Source organism: Scardinius erythrophthalmus (assembly GCF_964197995.2).
Source record: "Scardinius erythrophthalmus genome assembly, chromosome: 21".
Lineage (NCBI taxonomy): Eukaryota > Metazoa > Chordata > Actinopteri > Cypriniformes > Leuciscidae > Scardinius > Scardinius erythrophthalmus.
Window position 1 is genome coordinate 28341754 of NC_138241.1, and position 18689 is coordinate 28360442.

At 37.9% G+C, this 18689-nt stretch overlaps 1 protein-coding gene across 5 annotated transcripts in view; it reads left to right on the forward strand.

Moving 5' to 3' along the window:
• slc4a11 (solute carrier family 4 member 11) overlaps nt 1–18689 on the forward strand; it is a 67214-nt gene that overhangs the window by 35661 nt on the left and 12864 nt on the right. For all 5 annotated transcript variants that reach the window (XM_081351794.1, XM_081351792.1, XM_081351793.1 and 2 more), the window contains exons 6-11: nt 6577–6658; nt 11423–11546; nt 14654–14863; nt 16820–16904; nt 17371–17496; nt 17775–17888. In XM_081351794.1, coding sequence (XP_081207920.1) covers nt 6577–6658; nt 11423–11546; nt 14654–14863; nt 16820–16904; nt 17371–17496; nt 17775–17888 — 741 coding nt within the window. The remainder of the gene's footprint in view (nt 1–6576; nt 6659–11422; nt 11547–14653; nt 14864–16819; nt 16905–17370; nt 17497–17774; nt 17889–18689) is intronic.

Sequence of the window (18689 nt, forward strand, 5' to 3'; positions counted from 1 at the left end):
ACATAAGATAATTAAAATTATTGATTAGTTATAGGTAGGGTAGGTAATTTCGGAGGGGCTAGCAATAGCAAATTACCTTTGAAAGCATTAGATCTTCAGAGTGCCTCCTTCAAAATACATGAACACACACAGCAAAGTCTGCAAAGCGTCACAAGATGTGTTAAATTACCTCATGTCTCAAAGCACATAACATTACAATAATAATGAACGTAAACTACTTACAGAGCTCTTACTTGTACCACCTGACTGCTGCAGATTTATTTTGTTGTTGATAGTGTTGACATAGAAACACATAAATCCGAATCTGAGGATGTGAACAGCTCCGGGTAGAACATCACGGGTTGCCATCTCTTTATTACGGTTACAACATGACATGAACGCAGCATAAGCTCGTCGTTTTGGTTCAGGAGGAACTGTAAAAGGCGGCTGCTGTTTGTTTGCAGCACTCGGTGACTGTCTACAACTCTGCATAGCCTTACAGAACGCGCTGATGACGTGATGTCTGCGCCAACAGGGTGCACAAAGGTATGGAAATACATATGTTGACAGACAGGTAGAACATCGTATCATTGCATTTGGAAGAACATTCTTTTGGTCCTGAGACTTCCACAGAAAATATATGTGGCAAGCAGGAAGGGGCCGAGAGCCATGGGAACGGAGCGAGGCCGGTGGCACGAGTGCTAATGAGACTGTGCTCTGCCCTCCGGGGGGGGGTTTAAGGGCAGACGAGGAAAGAGAAAAAGAGACGGAAGGATAAGGAGAGACAGAGACGAGAAAGGAGAGAGAGGGAAAAAAAATCTTGGTCGGGTTTCCACAACACACTGCCATCGGTCCTCCACCAGCTGTGTGAACTCCTTCGCGATACCTGGCAGTGGCACTAGATATCCTTCGCTGGACGGAGCTCTAACTTCTCCGATGTCTGGTGGACGGCAACTACTCCGTGTTCGGGTAGCCGGCGACAAGTCCCCTGTTCCTTACTCCTCCCCCATCATCACGGACGGCAGCAGGCTCTGGCCTCAGCCAAACGATGGCGACTCCTCCGCTCCATCTCAGACGGCAGCCGCCCCTCCACAACCCTGGCGGCCCGCAACAAGCTAGTCCATCCCCCTGGCAAATCACTCAAGCCCACCGCCTCGAGCGTCCATGGCGGTAGAGTCTGCTCAGCACGATGGCACCACAGATTTCCCACAGCGGCAAAGACAGCATGCGTAAAAGTCACCAATGCTCTGCTGATTTTATAGCTGAAAAGTTCCAGACTTTCACTGGCATTAATATCAGCCAGAAAACTGTGCGACGGGAGCTTCATGGAATAGGTTTCCATGGCCAAGCCTCACATCACCAAGTACAGTGCCAAGCGTCGGGTGAAGTGGTGTAAAGCACGCCACCACTTGACTCTGGAGAACCGGAAATGTAACAAATCAAGTGGCAGTCTGATGGGTGAGTCTGGGTTTGGCAGATGCCAGGAGAACGTTAACTACTTGACTACATTGTGCCAACTGTAAAGTTTGGTGGAGGAGGGATAATGGTATGGGGCTTTTTCAGGATTGAGCTAGGCCCTATACTTCCAGTGAAGGGAAATCTTAATGCATCAGCATACCAAGACATTTTGGACAATATGCTTCCAACCAAAGTCCCTTTCAAGGAAAATCTGTTCACTTGGTGACCATATTTGCAATGCCACTGGGCAGATTTCAGGCATCCAAGACCAAGTCCTATCTACTTCAATGAGGGAATCCTGAAATCTCAAAAACCGCTGGCTAAACTCACATTTAAATAACATATTTCAAATCAGCAACTGAATCTGTTGCTGAACTGTCCCATAAATGTTGTTTCTTATGCTCAAATAGTGTTCAAAAGCTTATCTTATAGGTTAGACGAGCCAAAACACATGTATAGCCCGCTTGTCTCAGAACTGTTTTTAGAGCAACTGGAGCTTCTAACAGCAGCTGTGGGGATGCGATAACTTTACCAATTGGCAATTGGCTCATTTATTTATAGGTGGGACTTATTCCACCATATTGCCCTTTGCACTTTCTCTGGTTCATAAGTAATATGAGTGCATATTAAAAGAGAGAGTCTTTTTCTAAAGCATTTGTGGGAAGAGTTTGGGGAATACCTTTTTCTAATCCAGCATGACTGTGCCTCAGTGCACAAAGCAAGGTCCATAAAGACATGGTTGGATGAGTTTGGTGTTGAAGAACTTGACTGGCCCACACATAGCCCTGACCTCAACCCCATCAAACACATTTGAAATGAACTGGAATGGAGATTGCGAGCCAAGCCTTCTTGTCCCACATCAGTGCCTGCTTTACTGGATGAATGGGCAAAAAATCCCACAGAAACACTCCAAAATCTTGAGGAAAGCCTTCACAGAAGAGTGGAAGCTGTTATAACAGCAAAGGGAGGGATCAACTCTTTATTAATGTCTATGTATTTAGAATGTCATTAACAGTCCCTGTTGGTGTACAGTCCCATGTTTAGTTATCCTAATTTTGTCTATATAGTGTATTTTAAATCGTGCAGGTGGCTATACAGTGAGAGTGTTTTTGGCAAGATGAAAGCACATCTCTTGATTTATACACGTTTAAAACCCCTGTATTTACAGCGAGTACATTTTCTTTGTCATCTCTTATGAGAGATGAGGGCAAATGAAACCTTTCGCTTAGAACACAGGTTGCCTTATTATATGATATAATTGAACATCTTTGTTTATCACCCCTGATAATTCTCACCACTAGACAATCAGTTATTTTCTATCCTGATGATTAGACGTGTACTTGTTGCTCACATATTCAACTGATACTTGTCTGAGTTTTTCTAAAGGATTTCTTAAAATAAAATTCACTCTAATAAATGAAATAGTCTTGACAACACAACGTATATAATCACATACCAGCATGCAAATCTATCGGGATGCATGAATGTGTCATTTCCCTCTGAGATTTTCACAAGTTGACAGCATGCTTTTTTTGGATTGTATTGATCGTTTGCGGCTCACAAGTAATCTCTGTGTTCTTATCATTTGCCAAATTCACACTGAATACACACAGAATATAACTTGTTATCCTATTGCACCAATTAAGCCCAGCCCTGGACTTTACTGTACCGCCACTTTTATCCGGACTAACATCGCACCTAATTTGTGCCCGGACACTGCCGGATTGTGTGAATGGTGAGATGTAAATTATGGTTAGTTGATATTTTTTCTTCTTTTTTTTTTAAGTCTAAGGATGATACATTCTCTCTTGTCCCTCTGTTGCTAGGATACATAGCTCACATGTGAGCGAGAATCATATTAATGATATGAGCCTGGGAACATGCAAATGAACTGATGTGTGATTGGATTATGAAATGTGAATGTCATGAATATGATAATGTATGATCATTTGGATGAGAATCCATGAATGGGATCTAATTGTGAGTGCATTGATTGTATGTGAACGCGTCAGGCATTTAACACAAACACACGTACACTCGCACATGCAACCTAAAATCTTATCAGTCTGAAGATCAAATTAGAATGAAATGGGAATAAAGATCTCATGCAGCTAAGATGCAAGCACAATGAAAGATGGAGAAAAATCATATTTCATCTGAGTAAAGAGACCTGAGCATCTGCCTGACAACCCAGCCCCAATTAGTGAGAGAGGGAGGTTCGGTGTGTCTGTGTGGGTGGTGGGTTATCTGAATTTGTGTCTGAGAGACATTTCACTCTTTCTGCTTGCTTTTAGGGTTCATAACATGTGTTTCTGTGCTCAGCCTAACTGTAACTCTTTCCTTTCCAAGCTGAACTCCGTTTCTGTGTGTGTTTGTGTGTGCGTGTGTGGGTCTGTTTTGTCTCTGATTCTCTCGCACAGACAGGTCGCAGAATTTCATTTTCTATGACGACGGTAAGAATGATATGATCAGATGTGGGATATTACACACAATTCATGTGTGTTTTCCCTGAGTGCTGGTGTTTCCACTGGATGTGATTGACATGTACCATTAGTCCAACAGACACGCGAGTCTCTGTTTTCTTATTCAGATCCATCAATTTACTGCATTTTCCAGTTGATGCAGTGAGACAATCCAATTCGAAATCAGTATCCACACATTTGAACTGACAAGATTTGGTGTTGTTTTAAAAGAGCTGATGCTGAATACAGAGTGATTCCCTTCCCCGTGGTGGTGTGTTAGATTGGGCTGTATCATCGTCTCTCTCTCATTCCTGCCTCATTGCCGTTCGGCTGATTGGCTGTGCATGGATTCCACTGTTGTGATTGAAAAAGTCCACTGTCATTCTGATGTCTTTTTCTGCATAATATTTATGCGGCACACACACACACAAGGAGTGGAAATACTTTTTAATTTCTTGAGGAAAAGTCTTTAGAGTGTGTGAATAAAAGCATCTCATTTCATCCTGATGTCCAGGCCTCAGGCAGTTATCAGAAGGGGTGAGGTAGGGTTGGCCTAGATGATTGCCTGAATGTTAATGCGTGTATTTCGGGAGAGGACGATATAGCTGAACAGTTTATTTGTTAAATCGGTTAATATTCAGTATACATCTCAGTACTATATTTGTTCGGAAAGGCTAAAAATACAGCAATAAATAATTAAATAACCACAACTTATTTTCCATAGTGTTACTCACTAAATTGACCAAAGTAATGATAAACATCTAATTTATAATGCATTAGGACAGTTTATATATATATATATATATATATATATATATATATATATATATATATATATATATATATATATATATATATATATAACCATAACATTAGAAATATAATAATACTAAATGTCATCATAGATAGAGATAAAGCATTTTAAAGTGAGTAAAATGCCACACAAGAAAGTCTGTTAATACTTTTGTGACAAATTGTTGACTGTTATTTTAGTATCATTGAGATACTATTGTAGTTTGTTTTACTATTTTGAATTAGTTTTGATTTTTGTATTTTCTGTTTTTAAATATAAATGTAAAGTTTTAGTAATTTTGTTGTGTATTTTTGTCATTTTTGATAGTGTATTTTTTTAAATGACTATATTTTTTTATTCATTTTTATTTCAGTTTTAGTGTCAATGTTTAAGACAAGTTATAAATCAAGTTAAACTAAATGAAAATGATAAATGTCGCTTTTGCAACTACCTGAAATGAAAACGTTTTTTTTTTCTTTCAGTAAACATTTATTTTTCTTTCATAAACAAGTGACAAAATTTATTTTTTATGGTTTTAGTTTTAGTTACCTATAATTACCCTGATTGTTGAGTTTACTTTAAACTGTCCGTTTGAACTGATTCTCTAGAGGTTTGCATCAGAGACACTATTCAAATATCTTATCACTCTCATGCCAACTCTCATCTCAAGTTGTGACACAACGAGCAAGTGCTGTCTTAGAAATGTAATGGCAAAAAAATGTTGAAACATCACAAAAATGTTCTGTTTTTGTATAAATAACGAAATAATATGAAATATTGTAAATGTTTAATATGTCATAAGTCAGCGTATGCCTTTATGGCCGTGCACCACATGCATCATTGTACTTTTTTGTTTGTTTGTTTGTTTGTTTGTTTGTTTTTTCTTCACAAACACACCAAGTAGGCTACACAATTATCTGAGCTGTTTGTCACCATGCCAATTCAACAGTCTTCATATTGCCCTGTATTGCTCCATTGATACGTTTCCCTATCTTTTCCTCTCCTTCTCATTCTTTCTCTCTTCCTGTCTATTTCTCGATGGTGCTGAGTGTGTTGTCATGGTGATACCCATCTGTCCACGGTGTGAGTGTGTGATGTCTTATTGATGAGACAGTGTGACTGTGTGCCAGAGACATCCATCCTGCCTGCTAAACAGCACACACACACACACACACACACACACACACACACACACACACACACACACACACACACACACACACACACACACACACACACACACACACACACACACACACACACACACACATACATAGACACATACACTCACATACACATATTGTTTTTGCTAGTCATGCTGAACAACTCACATCTGTCACCTCTGCTGGACAGAGGGCATATACTCACAAACACACATACATGCTTTCACACTGCTTGTTGTTAATATGCTGGACAGCTCACACATACGAGAGAGAGAGGGCGCATACATAGACACACAGATTGATTAATTTGAATTAAACATTTGGTGGTGTTCTTGGAAAGGTCTTCATTGTCACTCATGCTGGCTGCAGTGATGTGTATTGTCCTCTGGTGAGCTTCTGCTTATGTTCTACCTTGATATGCATTAGCCTTTTCATGGAAATGATTATTACCAGTCTCTCCATCAATTCTCATCCTCTTGCTTGTTTGTTTTTGTTTGTGTGTCACCATATACAGTGAAAGTCAGTTGACTTAATCTTGGTGTCAAACTTGTGAGCTGTCTCACTACTGTTCTTCATGCTCCTTTCGCACTTGATGTGCAGTACTTTTGAAGTGGCATCCAGATTGTAGTTAACTTGAAATGATTGTTTAGTTTTCTTCTTCATGTTTCTTCATGTTTTCTTCTAGTTTTCATGACTGACCCCTTGCCTTCTCTCCTCACAGTGCATCTATTGTCAGAGACGCTGCAGTGTGTGACGGCCACAGCCACAGGGATCCAGTACCAGCAGTCCTGGCTTTGCATCCTGTGAGTTACCTGGATCTGTCTTACCTGTAACTCTGAGCCTGGATAGTTTCTAGAGCTGGGTTGTCTGAAGAAATGCCACAAGATAGGAACAATTATTTTTCCTAGGGCTGCCAATTTAACATTGTGTTTTTAATTAAAGTATAAACACTACTGTTCTAAAGAAAGATTTTTTTAAAAGAAATCAATAATTTGATTCAGCAAGGATGCATTAAATTGATCAAAGGTGCCAGTAAATATATTTACAATGTTACAAAAGAAAATAAATGTTGTTCTTTTAAACTTTCTATACATCAAGGATTACTGAGGGAAAAAGGTATTGCAGTTTCCACAAACACATTAAACGACACAACTGTTTTCAACATTGATAATAATAAGAATGCTTCTTGAGCAGCAAATCAATATTAGAATGATTTCTAAAGGATCATGTGGCACTGAAGACTGGAAAATGATCCATCACAGGAATAAATGACATTTTCTAAATTATTAAAATAGAAAACAGTTAAAATTGTAGTAATATTTCACAATACTACTGTATTTACTTGCAATTTTCAAATAATTGCAGCCCTGGTGAACAAGAGACTTTATTTTTTTGAAAGGGGTAGTGTATAACAATATTTAACAATACTTTAGCTTATGTATGATTTTAGACAAATACTTTTGTAAAAACATCTAGAATGCTACATTTTAAACCAGAGAACAAATGTAAACACAAAGTCTCTTTACTGAGAACTGTGTGTGGTTCAGTAACGATGAAATTGGCATCTAATCAGTGTATGAGGAATAAAATAAAATGAAGATCATGCCAGAGGCTCATGCTCAGCTAGTAGCGGTTCTGCGATAGCTGGATTTTTGCAGCCCATCCACAACCCAAGTGAGTGATGCAAAAAACAGCTTTGTTTATTATAATGAGAGCCTTCACAGGAGGACAGATCTTAGTGCTCAAACCGTAGTGTAAAACTGTACAGTGGACCCACTGCTGCCAGTGTTGACAGTGATTATAATGGGAACATTCTATTTTGTCACATCGCACAGCCAGAAATGTAGATGGGGCGTCATTCCACACTGTTCATATTTGAGTTGGTTTGAGTATTTTTATGTGAGTGCAGATCACTGCAGAAGAATCAGAGACATGAGGAACTACTTGCTCCCTAAGTACATATACATAGGTATATACATATATACTGAGATGCGTATATATAAATACAGTATACACTTACCTAAAGGATTATTAGGAACACCTGTTCAAGTTCTCATTAATGCAATTATCTAATCAACCAATCACATGGCAGTTGCTTCAATGCATTTAGGGGTGTGGTCCTGGTCAAGACAATCTCCTGAACTCCAAACTGAATGTCAGAATGGGAAAGTGATTTAAGCAATTTTGAGCGTGGCATGGTTGTTGGTGCCAGACGGGCCGGTCTGAGTATTTCACAATCTGCTCAGTTACTGGGATTTTCACGCACAACCATTTCTAGGGTTTACAAAGAATGGTGTGAAAAGGGAAAAACATCCAGTATGCGGCAGTCCTGTGGGCGAAAATGCCTTGTTGATGCTAGAGGTCAGAGGAGAATGGGCCGACTGATTCAAGCTGACAGAAGAGCAACTTTGACTGAAATAACCACTCGTTACAACCGAGGTATGCAGCAAAGCATTTGTGAAGCCACAACACGCACAACCTTGAGGCGGATGGGCTACAACAGCAGAAGACCCCACCGGGTACCACTCATCTCCACTACAAATAGGAAAAAGAGGCTACAATTTGCACGAGCTCACCAAAATTGGACAGTTGAAGACTGGAAAAATGTTGCCTGGTCTGATGAGTCTCGATTTCTGTTGAGACATTCAGATGGTAGAGTCAGAATTTGGCGTAAACAGAATGAGAACATGGATCCATCATGCCTTGTTACCACTGTGCAGGCTGCTGGTGGTGGTGTAATGGTGTGGGGGATGTTTTCTTGGCACACTTTAGGCCCCTTAGTGCCAATTGGGCATCGTTTAAATGCCACGGCCTACCTGAGCATTGTTTCTGACCATGTCCATCCCTTTATGAGCACCATGTACCCATCCTCTGATGGCTACTTCCAGCAGGATAATGCACCATGTCACAAAGCTCGAATCATTTCAAATTGGTTTCTTGAACATGACAATGAGTTCACTGTACTAAAATGGCCCCCACAGTCACCAGATCTCAACCCAATAGAGCATATTTGGGATGTGGTGGAATGGGAGCTTCGTGCCCTGGATGTGCATCCCACAAATCTCCATCAACTGCAAGATGCTATCCTATCAATATGGGCCAACATTTCTAAAGAATGCTTTCAGCACCTTGTTGAATCAATGCCACTTAGAATTAAGGCAGTTCTAAAGGCGAAAGGGGGTCAAACGCAGTATTAGTATGGTGTTCCTAATAATCCTTTAGGTGAGTGTATATAAATACAGTGTATATATATATATATATATATATATATATATAGAGAGAGAGAGAGAGAGAGAGAGAGAGAGAGAGAGAGAGAGAGAGAGAGAGAGAGAGAGAGAGAGAGAGAGAGAGTAGAATAACTTTTTTAAGAGTGTAATAGTGGTAGATCCTCTTTGCATGAAATATAAATAACAACAAATAGATTATTGTTTATTAAAGTGAAATTAGTGATAGATGCTATTCACACACAGTGTAAATACTATAGAGGCAAACATGCTATTTGTGCTAAAGTTAAAAGAGCTTGAGAGCCACCTACTAGTATCGCTGAAATAGTTTTCTTGGTTGTAACACAACAAGTTCTTGACATGATCTTTTTCCGGATTTGGATGACCGTGAAATCCTGTCTCTTTTGTCTCATAGCATCTCAGACATTTACAGGTTTCTTTGTTGCAAAGATGTTTTTTGTTATGTTTATGAAATTCTTTTCTTCTCTTGTAATTTGACAAGATGATGACTTTAGGATTCCCATGTGTCAAAATCTGCTACCTGCTATTGAGTCATTTATCAAAACAAAATGATCCCCTACAAACCCTATCTAACAGACATCTGCAGGTCATGATTAGATTCTGATGAGTCATCTGCTTTGTTTCGAGTTCTCAAGATCCGCCAACACTTTTTCTTTCTCAACACTTTTGCTTAATAGCTGCCAGAACTTTTATCAACAGCCTCCAAACTGTAGCAGTGTCAGGCAGCAGCCAACATCAGTGCGCAAACTAACGAGTGTTATTTTCTCTAAACCACTCCCTGTCAAACTTAACCAGCTGCTTTATTTGCTAGTATACAGTAGATAGTGCTGCGCCACATTTAAATTAAGTCATTTTCTTTTCTTTATATGCAAATAAGGTGTTTTATTGAATGCTGCTACTGTTACAACCTACTTAAAGCAAGTGGCAAACTTAATTTTACATAAAACAGATACTTTTACAGATTTTTTTAGTAATAATGGCAGCAGTGATTCAGTCAATTATGACAAAATTAAGGAGAACAGAATTTTAACTGGGCTCATATCCAAAAACATGGTGTAGTGAAGTGCACTTTGTGCATTTTAAAGAACATAATCAGGTGACCCGTAAAAAGCACTTTGCACATTGTAGAAATATTTTTCTTTCTCTACTTGTACTGGTTTTTGCATTATACTATTTTGTTCTACTCTATAATCTGGTATTGGAGAGTGGCTAATATTGTCCATTCCTAGATGATTATTTACATATTTACTCGGTTTAGGATAGATGGATGGGTGGATGGATACATAGATTTATATTGTAATTAATTATTGACTGTTAATTATGATGAGCTGTCCGGGGGAGGGGTCAAGTCTCATCCTCAAGCACTTCAATTATTGACAGCAAGCTAAATCTGTTTACTTTTAACACTCTAATTTATTATATTAGCTTTATTAATTCACATAAGATCATAAATCATTGAAAAAAAGTCATTAAAGACTCAGTCTTAGACCCTCTCTAGGGTCAGAACAAAGACTCAGAAAAAGTTCATCCATTTGCAATGGCCCACACTAGCTTAGTGAGCAGAAGATTTGTTTTTCTTTGAATTATGTGTGGACAATTTTATGGGCAAAAAAGGGAAACAAGTGGCAATGTTGGATGACCCACAGCAGCTCTATGGCCTTAAGGTTACCAAAGTCCTTACAGAATGGCACAACAGCTTTCGCATGTTTTAGATGAGACTATCCCATTTTTCTTTCCCATGACTATCCCATTCTCTTTTGTCCTCAGTACATTGCCTGAGTTTTATGGCCACAAGCAGGTGTTATGAGTATTAGCTGGACCAATGAGACCAATTCAATGCCCGTTGCCAGGGTTTGAGTATAGGGCAGATTATTAATGTGTATTTTAAGTAAATTAGACGTGGAACAGGGTACTGTTACATTTTGTTCCTTAGGCCAGCTTTTATGGTAATATTTGACTTGATTTATTTATGCATTGAGTGGTTTTATCTTTTCCCTTTTAATATAGTTGATTGTGTTGATATTAACCTCGTAATAGGTGGCAGCAAGCCTGAAAAAAAAGGTGTACACTTTTTAACTTTATAAGCCTGAAAGAGAATAGTAAGGGCCTTTTTCCCAACCGGCCCACAACCAAACATCACTTTTACACCCCTGTTCAAGAGCTTTCTGTAATCCCATTAGACCTCAACCAATGGATTTGTTAATGTGTTTGCTGTACTCCTGTTACATATTGAATTAATCTGATACTGTGCCAGGTACATTAAAGCACTATGTAAATTGTAAAGAGGATTAATGATGATTTATGAACTCTGATTTGTGACAGCTGCAATGTGAAGAACCTGCAGAGGCGGCACGTGTGTATCTCACGCCTAGACCGTCCACAGAACTGGGGGGAAAACTGTGCAGAGGTCCGCTATGTTATCCTCATTCTGGCACCTTCAAAGATGGTAATATAATCACACATAAATGCACACACACATACTGAAGACAGTTTATTTGCCCATTATGGACATTCTTTTTCTTTTTTAAAGAAATAGCTTTGATTTCAAACTTCTTGTCTTTGCAAATCTGAGGTTTTTCAAACTGGCACCCAGGGAACCCCTAGCAGCCCCCTGGGGGTCAAATTTTATGTTTACTAAATGTATTTTACAACTTTCATATATTTATTAAATAAGTTTTGGTTACAGTTCATTTTAAGTTATCCTTGTTACGGTGGAATTATAAATGAAAGTATTGAGTAATATTTATGAACAACATGTATTTACAATGAGGTTATGTTAGGGCTTGGTTTTGGGTAATTTGCATGTGATTATTCATAATTTACTGTTGGTACTATAGTAAGTGCATGTTACGTGTAACAAGGACACTAAAATAAAATGTTTTATTTTTTTAACACATTTACTGAAATTGATATTATCAATATTTTACTTTGCAAGAACAGGTCATGAGATTATTCTACTGACAGTCCTATTTTTTAACAGTGATAATAATAATCAGAATATTTTTGTCAAAACAGTCTTCATTTCCAAGTGTTAATTTCTCCATTATGATGTACATGTGTTATGTTCACAAATGCTGTATTTGAATTTTGTCTTTAATATGAAAAAAAAGATACATTGTCAACTTAATCCAAAGTAAATATTTTTCCTGATAATATTTTAATAAAAAAAATGTAATTTTGGAAAGAACACGTTTTTATAATATCACATTTGTTTTTTTTCCCCACACAGTTTAAATGGGTATTTATACATTAAAATATATAGTTTGTCTTCATATTTCAGAAAAAGGTATCATATTTTTGGGGTCCTTGGCATCAAAAAGCAAGAGCAAATTTGCTCTTTTTAAACTGTTTGCTATTCATGAGAAACAGTTGAGATATTAACAAGATCTTATTCATGGCAGGTTCAGACACAATAATACTATCACGTTCAAGTCTTAAAGTCCTGGTCCTGCATTTTGTGTTCCCCTTGCAGTCTCCCTGTAAAGGCCTTGGGGCCCCTGGCTCCCTCCAAGACCATTTTGTGTATCTCTTTGTGTCTGTGTTTACATCATAAATCTGTGTGTTTGTGTGTATGTGTTTACATCTGTTTACATCTAATCACTCTCTCTCTTTCTTTCTCTCTTTCTCTCTTCCCCTTGTGTTCTTGCATGTACTCATCTATTTCTGTTCTCTGTAGTTCACCAACTTTTTTGCTTTGTAATCCTGTGCTTTTCTCAAAAGCAATACAATTAAATGCGCACACACAAAAACGCATCTTCTCATTACATTAAAAGCTGGATTATCATGCTGGCACATGTAGATGCATCCTCTTTTCTTGCCGTGTGTTTTAAAACAATAGACAACTCAAATGTTATGTAACTTAAATACCAAATGGACTCAATCCATATGATAAAGCAAAAATCATAAATCCAGAGAACTGGTCAAAAGTGCATGTACAAGAGTACATATTGTACTCTTGTATTAGCAGAGTAAAAGCATTTAACTAGAAATGAAGTTGAGAATAAATCTACAATTTAGACCATGTATCTGCAGCATAACTGCAACTGCTTTATTTTCTGCTCCAAAAAATTCTGGGTTACTACTTTGAAGACTTTATGCCAAAAAGGTTCTATATAAGGAGAAATGTCTCAATATTTTCAGATTTAACGGGTCGTTAAATTTTTTAGAATCGTTTAAAAACGGTTCTAGTGACGTCATTAAAGAAGGAAGTAGAGGGATGTAGTCCAAACCGGCCGTTCGATGTAGGCGACTTCTGTTAAATAAAATATCTCGCTTGGCATTGAACTTTGAGCTTTATAATTTTACAGATATTATTTATACTCTAACAACAACATTGCACACTAACTAAAGTTTGAAACATGGGATCACGAAGAACGGGACCTTTAACAGGAACTCCTAAAAGGTTCTTTATAGAGTAGTGGCTAAAAAGAATGTCTGACCTTGGAAAATTGAAAAATCTTCAAATATTATTATACATTTGTTTAAGATTTTGTTAGCATTTTACGTAATTGTGCTTGGGGTCAATTTGTGATATTTTTTGGCCAGGCTGTCATACAAAGAAATTAAGAACAAAAACGAGAGAAACAACAAAATATTAATAACTGATGTTAATTCTGTAGTCAGTCCCTGCTTTTCCTGTGCGCTTTTTGTTTTTCTGTGCAATTTTTTTCACTGTAAAATAAAATCTGTAGCTGTAGTTTGCCTTTTTTTGCCAAATAATTTTGTCATATAAATACTTTAACCAAGTTTAGTATTTTGTTTTTCCCTCGTGTTTAAAATATTTAAGAAATAAAACATTTTTTCCTCATATTTTGATATTTTTTCGTAATATTTATTTGTAAACTTTAAACATTAACAAAAAGCTTCATACAATTAAAGTTATAACTCTCCCCCCGCAATAACCCCTTCCGCCAAAATAATTACCTATACATACAAATGTTATTATAACAATAACAATAATAGTTATATAATAACAAATATAATAAATATATATTAAATTGATTAATAACAATACAGAATTGGCAAATAAACTTTAATACAAGATCATTTACAAATTAACATAATATCCTTCAAGGAAAAATGTATTAAAATAATTGTAATAATTAAAAAATACATACATAATAATACAAATCAAATCTTTGGCATATTCATGGACTGTACATATAATTTTTTGACTATATTTTGATGGTTTCATCATATTTGTAGGGTCATTAAAAACAAATATCCCCTTCGGACATCAGTTTTGTCCACTACTGTATAAAGTGCCTGACAGGTTTTACTGAGAACCTTTTCTTCTAAAACTATGCCTACTGGACACGACAAAGCGACTGTTGCAACTTCATTTGTTATTCATATCGGAAATAGCACGAAAGCCTGGAGTGCATCAGAAATTGAACAGGGGATCAGTTTAATGTCGCATTCAGTGTAGACAGCATCACTGATTATAATGGGTCCTATGTGCTCGTGTCTGGTGTAGATACAGTGTAAGAGTGTAACAACTATAAATGATTCATGATCACCAAATGTAACACATGTTTGATCTCTGTCTCTCAGAAAAGCACTAAGACGGCGATGGAGCTGGGCAGGACGTTCGCCAGCATGTTCTCAGACATCTCTTTCAGACAGAAGCTGCTAGAGAGTAAAACTCAAGAGGAGTTCAAAGAGGCGCTGGTCATTCAGAGGTACCACCTGACCGCAGCCAAGCGTAAAACCACAGCTGTGGAGGGCGAAGAGACAGACCCGCACAGTCAAAAACCACTGAAGGTGTGTGCAGATCGCAGCGTGTGCGGCGATGCTTAAGGTTCAGTTTTAACGGTTGCCATTGTTTCCAATCTCTCTCTTCGGTCTTCGTCTATCGCTTTCTCTCTTTCTCCCTTCACCCTTCGCCCTTTGCTGTTTGACTTACACTCCAGTGATTAAGTTCTACTGAGCATGTAACAGCTAATGAGAATTTATCTTGTTTGTTACTCTGGTTTGACGCACACACACAAAGTCTGATTCGGCATATGTGAGCATTAGACCACCCTGGCTGAGGTTAGCCGCCTGTAAAAGCCCTCTGTTTTCTTCTCTGTAAAGACAACAGCGGAGACCCAAATAGTTGTGTTTTTGTTTTGCTTTTTGCATTTTTCACTCCATCACACATCCGAGGAATGGTAACCAGGTGGAGAGGATCATTACTTTGTGTGTGTGTGTGTGTGTGTGTGTGTGTGTGTGTGTGTGTGTGTGTGTGTGTGTGTGTGCGTACACTAAAAGCTATCCATCTCTGGCAAATGCCCAGGAAAGGTCCCTTACTCTTTCTGTTTCAGACACACGTTGTCATGATGAATGAGTGCGGCTCAGTAATGAACACTTAAAGCTGTACGACTTATTTAAACATATCCTGAGACAGGTTCTCTCTGACTGACAGAAAATGAGCTTGTCTGTCTAATTTAGGTCATTAATGTGAGACGGACAAACTGCTCCAGCGCCAAATCCTGACCTGTAAAACCTATTAAAATTTGATTAATTCAACAAGACTGTGCATTTGTGACCTGTGCCTCACACCAGTGCCTCCTACCTTGCCGTAATTGGTCTAAACTTAACAAAACAAATCCTATAGTACTTTACAATTTTTCTGTTTCTATTATACTGTAAGGTTCAATTTGTTAATGTTATTCGTTTATGAATTAGGTATCATAACCTAAAAATTATTAGCAAAGTTTATTCACTTTAACTTTTAAATGTATTAATACATTTTAAGATTTCAAATTGTATAAATTGTATTTTGAACAAACATGAATTAACAATAAACAATAGTTATACAGTACCATTCAAATGTTTGGGGTCAGTATGATTAAAAAAAAATATTAATTTAATTCTGCAAGGACACATTAAATTGATCAAAAGGGGCAGTAAAGAAATGTATAATGTTATGAATGATTTCTGTTTTTAAATAAATGCTGTTCTTTTTTTTTATCCAGTAAAATAGAAAACAATATAAATATTTTACAATATCACTGTTTTTACTGAATTTTTGAACAGAAACACGTTGGTTATTTATGTTTATATGCAGCCAATGTGATATTTATATACAGTATATAAACAATTACAATAGTGTACACCTTTTTATGGGGGCTTTTTATTTCTATAAGTGCTTAAGCCAATCTAATTCAGTTCTCTGAAATGCACATGTGCCAGATGCTACATTTCTGATGCTACATTAATGGATATTTAGAGTAATGTAACTGGTTTCTTGACTTTGCTTTGCTGATGTAATTGTAATGCGTTTGCATTGTACTAATGCTGTTCTAACACTGGGCTGTCTCTCTCTCTAGTCTGCAGAATCTGTGTTCTCTCATCTTGTGTCTCTCTCTCTGCTGTGCAGGGGGCCCTGTGTGAGTGCGATTACACTGAGCTTCTGTGTGTGTTTGTGTGTGAGGATTTAAGTGGGAGAGTGTGTGTTTGTCTGCTTTAACGCAGTATATCTTCCCTTGCAGTGTAAAGCATTGTGTGCATTTGCTTCTGTGTGTGTATTTGCTGTGATTCAGCAGGATTTGATGTGTATGATGTTTAATTGGTGTGTGTGTGTCTGCTTTAATCCTGTGCCTCTCCCGCTGCAGTATTGCAGTAAAAATGTATTTAAATGTTTTCACGTTTGTATATGTAGTTATATGTATGTGTGTGTCTGTGTGTGAGAGAGTAATCCTCACTCTTTTCCTCTCTCTCTCTGTATCTGTGTAGTGTAGAGATTTTTTCAGAGTGGGCAGAGGAATCTATGAGGATCTGTGTCGCCGACTGCCTCTCTACCCGTCTGACTTCACTGATGGTGTGTCAAGCATAATCTTACAAATAAAAGTATTTTAAAATTAAAGAATCTATAATCTAATTTAGCTTTTTAAAGTTTTCAAAAGGATATATGCTCTTCTAGTTGTCTTATTAATTTCCTTTTAAGGTAAATTTGAAGGTGTTACAGTAGTTCAGCTAATTTCAGAAGAGCTTGTCCACTAACAAGCAGGACCAGGACGTACAAAATGCATGACAAAATGCTACATTGCTGGGTTTTGTCACATTATACTACACACAAAGATTTATACAGTACAGCCGAGCAATCTGAGGAAATCAAACATGCTCTCCTAAACTATCCTCTCTAACTGAATGAAAATGATCAAACTACGTTAACTGTGTTAAATTGCATGCCATTAAACATATTAATCTCACAAGTTAACTTTGACAGCAGTAATATGTTTTATATTATGTATTTATTTTATTTTATATAAATGTGTGTGTTTCAGGTTTAGTGGGTAATAACAAAGCCGTGGTCAAGTTCATGACGACGTCCATCTTTCTCTACATTGCTGTGCTGCTTCCTGCCATTGCTTTTGGCTCACTCAACGACGAGAGCACTCGGGGCGAGATTGGTGATCTCTCTCTCTCTCTCTCTCTCTCTCTCTCTCTCTCTCTCTCTCTCTCTCTCTCTCTCTCTCTCTCTCTCTCTCTCTCTCTCTCTCTCTCTCTCTCTCTCTCTCTCTCTCTCTCTCTCTCTCTCTCTCTCTCTCTCTCTCTCTCTCTCTCTCTCTCTCTCTCTCTCTCTCTCTCTCTCTCTCTCTCTCTCTCTCTCTCTCGCTCTCTCTCGCACACGCACGCACACATATGCACACACAGACAGACAGACTGATTTGTTCTCTCTGTTGATTAGATGTCCAGAAGACGATCATTGGGCAGAGTATAGGTGGAATCATCTACTCATTGTGTGCTGGCTCTCCTCTCGTCATTCCACTGACCACAGCGCCCATCGCTATTTTCATCAGTGGTATGTACATACATGCCTTCACATGCAACAATAGATGCACATTCAAATACGCACTCTTTGTTTGTTGAATACTTTGATGTTGAGTGTTTAGAGAGCTCGGCTAACCTCAGGATGAGGTGGAACAAGACTCTTAATCTCACAAACAGCAGGATGGGAGTCTGATATGGCCACCATTTGTTTGGGCAAGCATTGATGTTTGCCCTGGCTGAGAGGAGATTTCTTCCTAAAGCTCATTCCTGTGGCTGCAATCACACACTGTCACCAGTGGGAGAGTTGCCCTGAAAAATGGTTTTGCTGTAGTACAACGAAATTCTGTTTGGATAAAAATGTGCAGATGAGGACAGAACTGCCACATCCATCTATAATAATGATCCTTCCCAATCAAAGATCTTGTCTTGTGGTTTCTCTTGGGAATAACAGCAGGAATTCTTTAAATCTTTATTGAAATGTTTGGGAGCAGTTTTTTAAACATCAAACGATCAACATTTACTGTGAGTTATAATTCCTTGTCATTATGAGATTTGAGTTGATTGTGTTCTTTTCGCACGCTTGTGATTCTGTTTGTGTGGAGGACTCTTAATGACAGCAACGTTGTGTCATTTACTGTAAAAAAAAATCCAGCCCAGAAAACAAACAAACCAAAAACAAAAATACAAAAAAACTCAAAAGCTTACAATGACAATAGTGCCCCCTTAGTCAGTGCCCTACGCAGACCACATAATCTGTGTATATGGAACAGTGGCAATGGAATCGTTGAAGTAAAAGCTTTACATGAAGCTTTAACTGAAATGAAAACAACAA